Below are 13115 nucleotides of genomic sequence, written 5' to 3' on the forward strand. Positions count from 1 at the left end.
ATATTTATATATATCTACATTCATGTGTAGCCGCTCTTGGCAGCCTGTGGAAGCGGCGAAATGAGCAAGCGGAAACAATTAGCGTTGTAGCATTATTTGTAACATGCTGTTTGCCAGCCAGTAATTAAGTGTCTCATTAAAAAATGATAAATTTAAATGGAAATAACTTTTACAATGACTGCAGACCGTCTCAAGTGCGCCTTAAAGCCAAGCAGCGGCAGCTCTTTTATTACAGCGCAAATTTAAGAGAAACAAAATATGGAAAACAAAGAAGAGCGCTTTAGTAGGGAGTGATCGACTAGAGAATACTACGAACTGCAAGCTGAGCAGCTGTCTCAAATATATAAGCTTACATCGCTGTACACAGACGTAGAACTAGAGACAGGACATACACATGCTTCTGCATTTTCTTAAGTTCAATTTCGTGAAGTACTTAAATATATAAAATATTTTATATATCTGCTAAAAAACTTAAGTTTCTCTATGCCAAAATTAATATTCTGAAATTTGAGTTAGTCCTATTTAATGCTTGATTTGCCAAAGCTGATGACTCTAGATCTAGGTCTTGTGAGATTGGTGCAAATGGAAAAGACTCAAGGGCAGACAAAGTGATCGTCTGACCTGAAACAAACTTCTGCTCCGCCTAATTTATTTTCCTATCTGCTAACATTGGCATCGATAGATGGTTAACAGTGCCATGACGAGCTGGAAAGGACCTGTCGATTAGGATAAAAGAAGTCAAGAGCTGGCAGAAGCAAGAACCAGGCTTGAGAGCACAGAGTACATTTAGTTTTAATAAAGAGATAATAATAAAGAAATATAGAGTTTCAACTCTATAGCATAGGCCAGTCACTCCAATAAACAAACAAACAATCTCATCTGCTAGTCATATGCCTTAAAGCTTATGTAGGCTTTGCGTGTTACATACACATCAACTAAAACAATACGCCTTGAATTCACGTTCTCAAGGGCTGCAGGGCATAAAAAGTTTACAAGCAGCTCACGCTGAGGCGAGAAAAGGCAAGATTTTATTCAGGCTGTAAAAGTTTTAGAGCAAAAACTATGCACGAAAGAGTTTTCTCTCTTTTTTTGTAATCTACAAATTGGCGCCCTAAACCCTTTTGTGGCCCATTCTTGCTCTCCCTCTCTCTCTCTCTCTCTTTGTCACACTCACTGTCAAATCGCCAACTTTTCCGGCTGGCTAAATTCAACGGTTTGTCTTGCTTGACTTTCAAACTTTAAATTGTTAAAATATAATAATAAAAAATAAAAATGGAAAACAATTTGAAGCTACAAAACTTTTTGAGTTTTTGTTTTCTTTTTTTTTGTTTGTTCGCTCTGATTGAATTTAATTCCAAGCATTATTTGTAAACAGCTAACATATTTCTCTAACTACAACTACATAGCTATAATTGCAAATAAATCCATATAGTTTTAATAAAATCGAAACATTTTGTTGCATTTCCCGAGCGAAGCTTGCATTATATCAAAAAACATTTTACGTGGCAAAAGTTGGACTCGAACTGCAATTGAATTAAATGAAATCCCGTGTAATGTGCTTTGTCAGCTCAAGTGACATTAAAATGCATTAAATATTAAATCTCTCTCGTGCACAAAGTGAGTGCATTTAAATAAATCAGTAAATATTGAAAAACGAGGAGTACTGAAACAGCTTTTTCCTTTTAATCCGAAATTGTTTTAAGCCGCATTTAAGCGAAGGCAAATAAAAAGTTAAATTGTGGTTGAACTAAACTTTTTTTTTATTATGCTATTAAATTGTTTATTGTTATTTATCATAAAAAGAAGAATATAAATTTAATGCATGCTTGATATATAATGTATAATCGATAGAGAAACAAAATAAAATAAGATGAGATAAATATTTGACGTTCATAGACTCTTTCTTGCTTTATTGATAAACTTGCTGAATGAAATTTGTATATAAAAAAAATATTTTCAATTGGAATTCTTTTGTGAATTTTCCCATATACATAATACGTGAAAATTCTCGCTGAAAATACTTTATATATTAATATCAATTTGTCAATCTGCAAGTTGAGAAATTACAATAAACTAAAAACAATTTTAGACACTCATTAATTTCCAATATCACTTAAAGCTATCAAAACACAGTCCCTATCAAACACTTCACAACAATTGATAAAGTTATGCCAGCATCTTTGCCTTGACCACTCTACAAAGTATTGGTACTGCCTTGGCTTAAAGTAGATGCCACTTAAATATGGAACAGCCTGGCAATTGAAGCAGTCATAACCCATTTGTAATAGCCATCGATGGCAGGGCACAAATCTCACAAGTCTTAAATATTGCAATTTAGAAACGACACGTATGCGCGAGCTCGAAGAGCAGGCCAAACATTTTTATCAATTTCTGCAAAAAGAGATGGAGCAGCAGGCCGTAAGCTGACCGGATTGAGCAAAGTGGCTGAGGCGCGTGATTATGCCGCAGCAAGCGCAGGATGATAGACAGAGCATGCTGCATGGTCACGAAGCTGGTGCGGCCGCCACTTGGCCGGCTATTGGCCAGGCATAAAGGACTTGAGCGATTAGTTGCAGAACGTGCGATGCATGCGATGCCAGCAGTAAGCCACGTGCTACACACACACAGAGCCAGGCTCACTGTGGGCTTTAAGCCAAGTTGCTTGGCTTTGCAAGAAAGAGGCGAAATTGTCGTTTTCCACTGCTTGAGGCTCTTCAATTGTTTTTGTAATTGCCAAATAACATGTGTTCACACTCAAATGCAAACACGCCCACTCTGAAGGCTAGTACAAATGTTTTTTTACTTGATTTATTTGCCGGGCCAGGGCAAAACGTGGCAATTGTCGTGTAATTGCCTCGTGTAGACATAAGGGAAATTTATTATTATATATATAATAGTTGCTGTCCTTCTCTCTCTCTCTCTTTATCTCTCGCCTGCTCTTCCTCTCTGTGTATGTGTGCGTGCATTGGACTGCAGCTTTTGTCGCTCATTTTTTGGGTCATTTGGTCGATGCGATTAGCTTGTGTGGCTTTGCCTTTGGCTTTGGCTTAACCTAATGTGACGACCAGCTAGCAACGCCCACACAGCTTGTGGGTGTGTGCGTGTGTGTGTGGCCCGGAAGTGGAAGTGCGCAGACGACATTAAGCTGACACTGGCCAATTAAGCACGGCAAATGAGCAGCAATCTTTTGACTCAATGATGCCTAAAAGGCTCCTTAGACCAGCTTCCAACCACACCTTGACCAGCAGCAACACAAAGTTCATTTCAGGCATTAAGCCTGACTGAATCCGAGTAACTGAGGTGCCTCTGTGCGTGTGTGAGCTGGTCTGATTTGGCTTTAAGTTTGGCCGAGGACCCTTCACCAAAAATGTTGTGGCAACTGTTTCAGATTTCACTTGCAGAGCCCAAGACCCGCAGCGCGATATTAAATTTCAGCCGTCAGCCTTCTCAATGCTATTGACGTTGTTATTGTTATTGTCGCTGTCTCTGTTACGTTTCTTGCTGTTGTTGTGCGCGGTTTTCTTAACTGTCCAACCCGTTTCAGTGTCAGTTGCACAGTCCACATGCCCCGCCGCTTATTTCCTACCTGCAGCGCCGCTGGTCACGGTCGCCGTCATCCTTTGTTGTCTTTTGATTGCATTTTTAACGCTTCACGCCAGTGCATCCATTCACAGTGGCCACGCCCCGGCAAAACATCAACATTCACTTCTTCACAACTCTTCGTCGACTGCCTTTGGTCGTCTCTTTTTTGCGTTAGTTTAATTGAATTGCAAATGCCACAAAGCTGCTCAAATACTTGCAACAAGCTGCAACTATGCTCGCCACACCACGCGTCCACTGCATGTTGCAAGCCAATCAAAAGAACTCAAAGAACTTCCGTATGGACAGCAGCTAAGCAACTTCTCTCTCTGTGTGTGTATGTGTGTGTGTGGTTGAAACTAGTTAGTTTTCGAGCTAAACAATGTAATTTCGAATGGAAACTGGAGAGCAGCACATGAAGAGCTTATGAGCAGTTGATAGAGTTTGAAGAGTTTTTGCTCTATTTTTGTAAAATTTGTACAAATTCTCCTTTGATTTGTGTCAAATAAAGAAACTGTTTTTGTAATTGCTGAAAACTGCAATAGATACATTTCAAGCCAACTAGTATTTCTTGTTGTTAGCTGAATCTGTTATGGCTTAAGCCAATTTCCATATGTAATATTCTTCTTTTGTTGCTAGTATTTGCTCGACGATTTGTAAGCAAGAAAATATTTTGTATTTTATCCTAAATGAGTTGCATTTTGGACAATAAAAAGAAATGGACTCTGCTGATTCGTCTGCATTGCCTGGAAAATACAAGCCAAAACTCACTTTGTTTATCTTATGTACATATTTTGGGTTGTTTGGCTGACCAGCAAAGTGGCCATTTTTAAGCTGAATGAATATAGTCTGTTTAATGTTTCTAGCACATATTATTAGTTGTTGAATCAGAGAATTTGTCGAAGTATTTGAATTGGTATATAATTTCCTGCTTGTGTTGGTTAATCCAAGAGCTTCAAGAGCTTCGAATTGCCCAGAGTCTATATCAACAGAATACAAGGACTTCTTCTACATTCACGCTCAAATCTTTTTAGGTAGACTCTAAGCAAGGTCAATCTTTAATCTTATTTATTTACAAATTTTATTTATCATATTTATTTATTATATTTATCAAGTATCTACTGTAGACTGTTCGAATTGTTTAAATTAATTATGTGTTTATGTCTAATAATTAAGATCATATCTTGAACTCTCTCAGCTGCAGCTAAATTTATATTCAAATTGGCTGTGTATTCATTATCTTTTTATACTTGAAAAACTATACATAATACCCAAGTAAAAAAAGCACAAAATAGTTTTGCATAAGGATTGCATCGTATGGAGTATATGCCAGCTTCTTGTTGAATTCGAGTATTCAAACCCCAACCAAATATCTGCAAAAAAAATTTTAAATAACAGTTATTAAAAAGACAGCCTAAATAAAAATTCTACTAGCTAGACTGAAATAAAAGGATAAAAAATATATGTCAAATGCTTAAAGTATTGCAAAAGAAATTAAGAAAGCAATGTCATATCATTTAAAAGGCTTAAAAGTCACTTTTCTGTTGGCTTCCCAACATTACTGATTTTTTAAATAAATATACATTTAATATACTTCCTTATCACATAAGCATTATTTTGACAACTTTAATTGTAGATAATTTAAAATAAAAGTGTTTTTTTTTCATGCAACTTTCAGCCATTTGGCCCAATCAGCATAAAGTTTATTTTGAGATAAATTTTTTTATAATAAATTGCGGAGCATTTAATGTCTGCGCATAATTGAACAATATTTTTTGCTCGCCAACTACTCATACAGCCAGAGCACGCAGTGTAATCATAAATAAAAAATAAAAAAAAAGAAGAAGCAGGAAAACTGCAATCCCAAAATGTTGCGAATGTTTCGCTTTAAAATCGCTGGGCTATTAAAGGAAAGCAGCAGCGATGGGCGGCCAAACACAATAACAAAACACAAATCTACAGGCTGAAAATATATTATATTGTAATATAATTTCTCGAGCGTAAATCTAATTTATCAATTTGTGTGTGCAAAAAAGCGACGGCAACGGGAAAAGCGCAAAATCGAATAAAAGGCAACAAAATGGCCAAAGGAAAGCAAAAAAAAAAGAAAAAAACATGAATCGGCCGCAACATTTGCTGCCAAATCAGAGAATCGGACAGAGAGCGTGTTGCAAGTGCAGAGGGCGAGTGTGTGTGTGTGTTTAGGGTGTGGGGGAGAGCTTCTGCTCTCTATATAAAACGTGCCGCAGGCCTTGTGGTAATTGGCAATAAATGTGTTCATGAATTTTAATGTTGGCTCCATGGTCAGCGTTCGGCCTCTAAACGAGGTTACAAATCGAGCCACGCCTACGGCCCGCATAACTCATAATATTATGCCAGCTGTTTTTTTTTTGTTTTGATTTTTCTTTATTTCGCCTTCGGCTCTTGTTTTTTGGAGCTTAGCCCTTAGCTGGAATTTAATGTAATTTGATTTTGGCCAACGCACAAATATTGAGATTTATTTCATTTTGAATTGTGCGGCAAAACAAAAACATGGCAAGCCATAAAATCTAATACAATTGAGTTGCTGGAATCAAAAAGTAAATGAATACATTCGCACAGCATGTAACTCAATAGGCCAACAAAATGCGCGCCCCCCAGTACTTGGGTTCAAAAACAAGGCCAAACAAACGGGGCAGATAGCGCGGCTCGACCACTTCCGACCGCACTCGACGTGGAGTAACTTTTCGGTTTGATTTATCATATTCAATTACAAAAGTAGCGCACGTATTAAATGGCCGCATCCGCCAGGCTTCCCGCCGCTGCCCAGGCCAGTGTCCCATGCGGCGTATGAGTAATTTGGTTCTGCAAAGCTTAAGCCACTGCTTATGTGACTTGGTTGGCTGACTGCTTCCGGCATTCTGTTTGCAATCGCATACGCAAATGGCCGCAACGATTTCGCACTGTTTAAATAGCACAAAAAGCGACTGGGCAAAGTAACCAAAGAAATATGCACGCTGAAAGGCGATATCAACAACTACTTTGGCCAAGTGCCCCTCGCTGTCTCTCTACCTACCGCTCTGTTGCTCTGCTTTCCCTGTCCAATTTGCGTGCAGCATGTGCTCGAATGGCAATGCCAAGCGGCGGCCCAGAACGCAAACAAAGTTTGCCAAAGTCCAAATGGAGCGTGTAGAACGTCAGCTGGCAGCGCGGCTAACTTCCATCTAGCTAAATGTATCCGTCTCGCTGTCTATATGTGTGGGCGTGTATGTGTGTGGGAGTGTAACTGTGTGTGTGTGTGTATTTTTAGAGGCGTGTCTTGCGTGCGGCCTGGCTACAAATCTGCAGTTTCTTTAACGAGTTTGACAGATGCTGACTTCTGGTTAACCACGATGCTTCTTACCCTCTCTTCGCCTCTCTCTCGCTCTCTCTATATATAAAGTTTTCATTTTAAGCTGATTAATTTTTGCCAAACGAACTTATTTTGTTGGAAATTTGTTATTAGAGAAGAACTTTAGCCTTTTCAATAAATGTCTCAATATGAATGCAATTGAGATTAATGATAATTGTCCTTAAGTCTTGCAGTAAAATAACTCAATGCGAGTTTTCTGTAGCAAATATATAATAAAGAATTTATTTTAATTGTTTTTAAATATTTTAATATAATAAAATTAGAAATATATTTTTTAATTTAATAATTGAATAATATATAATTTTAACTACATTTAAATATTTAATATATTATATGTAAATATTAACTACTATAATATAAAGTTTAAATTTTAATATTTAATATTTAAGTATATATGCTATAAAAGTTTATTTTTAAGCTTTGGCAAATTATTTTGAATTTTTTTTAAATTTATTTTTTAACGAATTTGAAAGATTAAATTGCTTTTCAGCTGACTTGCTGTGCTACCCTCTGTGCGTCTGTCCATCGCGAAGCATTTCGTTTGCGACTTGAAAATTATACTAGTATTTTCCACATTTTCCTGTCTCAGTGGTTTTGTATTTTTTCAGATATTTTATTTATTTTTTAAATAAATAAAATTTAAATAAATAAAATTTAAAAAATTCACTATAAAAGATCTGCAAATTTAAGTCCACCGTTTTTTTAAATTATTCTTCAATAATATTTAAAAAACTTTAGGTCCATTTCGCCTTTACGAAAATATTTTCTTTATTCTTAAATATTTTCAATTTAGCTCAAAATTCTTACTCTAAGAATCTTTTCATAATGCAATTCTCACTCTTTTGGACAAGTGCCTCTAGCGTTCGACCCACTTTAAGTCAGGGATCAGCGCACAACTTCCTCCTTCATCGTTCACCATGCCTAACATAATTTGCTTAAGTTTTAATTTTTCACAGCTCTGGCAAAAGAAAATTATTGCAATAAGCTGAAATTTCAATTGCATTTTCGGCGTACATGCCATTCTTTTAAATGCACTTTTCGAATTTCATGACAACTCCGGCTACAGAAGTAAATTGAGCATGCCGCCAAAAGAGACAGAAGAAGTTGAGAATATGGAAAAAGTTTTCTTCTTCTTTCTTTTTTTGGTGGGCGCAACAGACGTAAGTTAAGCAAGCGCGCCCCTCTATCATTTTGGCAAGCCTCAAGTCGCAGTCGACTGCGACGACTGTCGCAATTTTTCACTTTTACCGCAACAACTTTGCAAAAATATTACTCAGAACGGCGCCCAGCAGCCATATTCCGACAACAAATCCAATGCGCACAATGCACACAAGGTGCCGACGATGAGCCGGAAACTTGACAGTTGCTGCCTGCCGTCCGCCGTGCCGGTTGGCTCAGTAAAATGAAAAATATGCTGCACATAAATCCTGCGGCTTTCCCATTTTCCCGGCAATGCCAGCCTGCACAAAGCCAAAGGGCCAGAGAAAAAAAAAGAAAACGAAAGGAAGGAAAATGGTTATGAAAAATCAAAAAGGAAAATTCCTTTGCATATTACATATGCAACTTTCATGTTGCAAACGCTCACGCGTCGCATCTCAGGCAAATGGAGTGTGATTCAATAGAGTGCGAGGGCTAGAGTAAGGGATGGAAGTCGGGGGGTAGGGCGCATAAGTTGAGCGCATTATAATTTCGGGCTTATTTTTGAGTTCGCTTCTTTAACCGCATTGTGTGCTGCGGCTAATTTATGCAGAGTCGCGCTGCGCTGCGCTCTGTGGCGAGTGCCACGGGACCACCGCAGTTTATCGCCAAGCGCACAAGTGTCCAGAGATGGCGACCACAAATCACTGAGGTCAAACATGGCGTATACGCAACGCACAGCCAGCCAAACACTAACATGTGTAAAGTAACACAACAAACTGCAAACAGCAGTCGCAGCAGCAGCAACAACTACGATAACAACTGCAACAAAAACTATGCGCAACTATGTCAACATATGACACCACGTTGATTTCAAATTGAAAATCTGTGTGTTAGTGGGTGTGACTCGATGTCCCTGTAATTGTGTGTGTGTATGCAAGTGCATGAGTTTGCGGTTTTATAAATAGATTAGCAACAGTAAAACAAGAAATAACAGTTATATATGTATATATATAGTTTTTTTTGTATTTCAAATGAAACAATTTATACACTTACAAATATATTATATATTTTTTTTCATATTTAGAAAATAAATAAATGAATACCAATAAAATATTTAATTGAATTAAATAAGAGCACAAATATTTTTCGTATCTTTTCTGTATATACAAATTTTATAAAAAAATATATAAATAAAAAAAACATAAATAAAACAATTAATCTAATTAAAGATAAATGTAATATTATTTGTATATTTTTTAATGTTTAAAAAATATAAAAATAAAATAAAAATATATAAATATAAGTAATAAATAATAAAATAAATATATATTAAATGTAGTTTATTAGCTGAAGCAATGATAAAGTGGATTCAAATGCTACAAATGTATTTTTTCTGACCTGAGTTGCGCTCTAGGGCCTTTGACTTCTGTTGCGGCTGTGCCACTTCCATTCTAATTTTATAACTGTGCTCAGAAATCGAATGAGATAATCTGCTTTTAAATTTAAAAATATAATAAAAATATAACAAATAATAATAAATATAAAAAAAAATTAAATAAAAATCAATTCTAATAAATTATTTACATAATGTTCATTGAATTTAATTTTTTTAAACCAATATTTGCTTTAAAAATAAATTTTAAACATAAAAACAATTGATATAATTTTTTTATATTTCATATATTATACTTAATTAATATATTTATATTAAAAATGTTAAAATATTAAATAAATATTTCTTACTTATAAAAGTTTTTGAAATACTAAAGTCAAAAACTGTTATAAGTCAGAAATATTTATTATTTCTAAAGACACATTTTTTATTAAAAAAGCAAAAAACTTTAAAATGAAGTTAAATATTTTATTATTTTTATTTTTTTTAAACTGCATTGATAATGCTCAATTGTAGTGTATAAAAGTGAGCGGACGATGGCTGACGCTCTAAAATTTGAATGAGTTTTCGCTGCGTCCAAGTGTTTGGTTGCAATGAAAAGGCCCCCCTAATTGCCACTTGGCCAACTGGAATATAATGAAAAATCTGTAAACAACTCGTTTATATATATGTGTATGTCTTTTTATCTATTGCAGATGCTTATGAAGTGGCTGCTGTTCAGCCTGTGCATAATGCCGGCCATGTTCAGCAATACGAGCAGAAAGTGCCCCGTGGAATGTAGCTGCAGCATTGATGAAATGGATCGCTATCAGGCCATCTGCACAAAAGGTAAGTGCCGCAATAAGTGCTAAAGATATAAATGGAAAAAAGTTAAAAGGAGCAAAGCAAAATGTACGCAAATTATGCAATACACGCGAACAGCAGCTCAGGTAACCCACGCAACAGCCCCATCATTAGGATAACATCATAATTGCAGAGCTGCCGCCCACGCTGCACATATGAACCTTAACGAGTATTTCCTCTTTAAAGCGCGGCCATTCTCTGTTTCCATATACATATTTGTCTCATTCAATAAACATTCTCAGACAATTTCTATTTCTATTTCAATTTCAATTTCAATTTGTTCAACTGTCATCTGCCGACTTGAGCAACTGAGAAATCTATAATTTCAATTTAACGCTTGTTTGGCTAGCGCACACATTGTACGTCGCTGGAGTCCTTGAATGTGATGCTTTGAATGTGATGCCATTGTCGTTTTAATTTCATTTTCCAAATCTTTGGCACAATAAGTGCGGCACGGCTAAGCAGTCAAGCAGCGACTGCCATTGGCAGTAAGACAACCGAATGGCTTTCAATTTGCCACAGATTATTTCAGCCTGAATTAAGTATATTCTCGTATTCTGCATATTTATTTCAATTGATGTACTTTACTTTACTTTATTTATTATATGTAGTTCTTTAATGTTGTTTATGGATAATAAGCTTAGTTCTTAAATTGTCGTCAGTTTTTGATTGTTTAGCTGTAATTTTTGGGAATTAAAATTTATTGTTTTCTTTACTTGAAATATATATTAATTCATATAAATATAATTGAGGCGTAAGTTAATTCAGCGCAGAAAGTAGAGTTCAGAGCACTCATTTTATATATTTTTTATTATTGACTAAAGTAGATGAACATGCTTCATGCATGGTCAATCGCGTCGTCAGTCTGATTGGGCTGACTCTCACACTAAAACCAGGAATTATATCACTTTAAGCTTCAAACTCTTCTTATGCTTTAACTCAACATTCTCATTCGTCTTCGGCGAAGTCACAGACTCTTTTGCAAGCATCTTTGCTGTTGCCACTGTCTCTACCTTGACTTCAGCGACAGTTCCTGCCAGCTCAGGCCTCTCTTCTGTCTACCTTTTGCAGTTAAGCTCAGCTGAATTATTCAGTTTTCGCCATCTTATGTAGATACTTTTGCCAGTTACCATGACCAAAGAGCATTTGTGTCAGATAAAAAGAAAGTTTGGAGCAGAAATAGTTATATATAAGAGCGTTTATATCTGAAGTTTTGAGCTCTCAAATCTCTCTCCCTTTTAGCATTATAAACTCTCTCCCAAACTCTAGATATAAAACTCGACTATACTGCTCGACTCGCTCGAGTTTAGACCTTAGAATATAGAATTTGAATACAAATATTTAGCTTTTAGCTTTTATAAGCTTAATTTTAACATATTAGACATTTTTTTCATAAAACTGCAAACTATCTAAAAAAAAACGAACAAAGGCAAAAATTTAAGCTGCAATGGCTAATGAGCAGCAACTTTTAGCTGAATTTCCAGGTCGCCACCCACTGCCCTCTCGCTGGCATCTATGTGGTATAATGCAATAATACTCGTAAATGCCAACGAAATTGCAAGCGCGTTAAAATATGTTACAATCAGTGTTAATGCGTTGCATTTTTTATGAAAAATCCCACAGCTAGAGAGAGAGGGAAGAGCGTGGAGAGAGGGAGATGGGGAGAGGTAGAGGAAGCTGCCTTATAACAAATGCTGGCCACCCCAAACAATACAATGGGCACACAACAACTACACATACACACACACACACACACACACACACACACACACACACACACACACACACACACACACACACACACACACACACATAAACACACATAGCTGCATGCAAGTATAATGCAGTGTGAGAATATAATAAAAGTCGACAGCGACTGCGGTAACACAATTGTATGCCATACTATATAGAGCGAGACAGAGAGAGAGAGGGAGAAAAAAGTAGAGCGCACCCGACTCTGTTCAGGATAAGGAAAAACTACTAACTGCTAGCTGCGTTGTAGTTGTTTCAAATTTCGCATAGAAAGTGCCAGAGATTTTCGGGTTGTGGCCCACTAAAGGGCGAACAATGTTGGCATGCAAACAGGAGAGCGTTCCTAGTTAATGATCTAGTTTGCATTGTTAACCTCAGTTATTGTTCGCGAGCTGCATAAATTTTATTTTTATTGCGGACATAAAGTTGTAGTTGATGTAACGCTTAGCTGACCTTTATTTAATTGCATTTCTTTCGTATTGCAGGTGGCTTGAGCTCCCTCTCGGCTAATCTATTGGACATTGATGTGAAGGTTATCATAATACGTGGACCACGCAACTCGATAACAATCGGACCGGCGCTGCGGCAATTTATGCAGCTGCAAGTGCTGCGCATCACCGACTCCAATCTGCCAGCGATTGGGGCCGAGTCCTTTTGGGGTCTTAAATATCTGCGCATATTAGGTGAGTAATCAATTCTTTATAGCCAGCTACTAAAAATCGCCATTTGTTTTACGTACGCGTAAAAGCCAGTCCGCCAGCCAGCCAGCCAGCCAGCCAGCAAGCAAACTGGCAGCGATTTCAATTTAAGCAGCTGTGCATAGTTAAAAGAGGAGACCAGCGCGATATGCAAATAATACAATCAAACTGGAAGCTTACAACAAGCAGAAATCAGGCAAGCGTTGCGGTTGTCCTGCAGCCTCGTAAAAGCCAACGCAAATAAAAGTGCGAGTCGCAAAATGTTAAATGAGCGCAGTCGATGCGGTCGACAGCGTATGCCAGGCAACCCTTTCGAGCG

The 13115-nt window shown here is 36.9% G+C and overlaps 1 protein-coding gene across 1 annotated transcript in view; it reads left to right on the forward strand.

Moving 5' to 3' along the window:
* Positions 1-13115, forward strand: part of LOC111594213 (insulin-like growth factor-binding protein complex acid labile subunit) — a 75901-nt gene that overhangs the window by 46950 nt on the left and 15836 nt on the right. The window contains exons 4-5 of the mRNA XM_023307411.2: positions 10199-10331; positions 12584-12781. Of these exons, the coding sequence (XP_023163179.1) occupies positions 10199-10331; positions 12584-12781 (331 nt within the window). The remainder of the gene's footprint in view (positions 1-10198; positions 10332-12583; positions 12782-13115) is intronic.

This window comes from Drosophila hydei, unplaced genomic scaffold, assembly GCF_003285905.1.
Source record: "Drosophila hydei strain 15085-1641.00,03,60 unplaced genomic scaffold, DhydRS2 tig00008114-arrow-pilon, whole genome shotgun sequence".
Taxonomy (NCBI): domain Eukaryota; kingdom Metazoa; phylum Arthropoda; class Insecta; order Diptera; family Drosophilidae; genus Drosophila; species Drosophila hydei.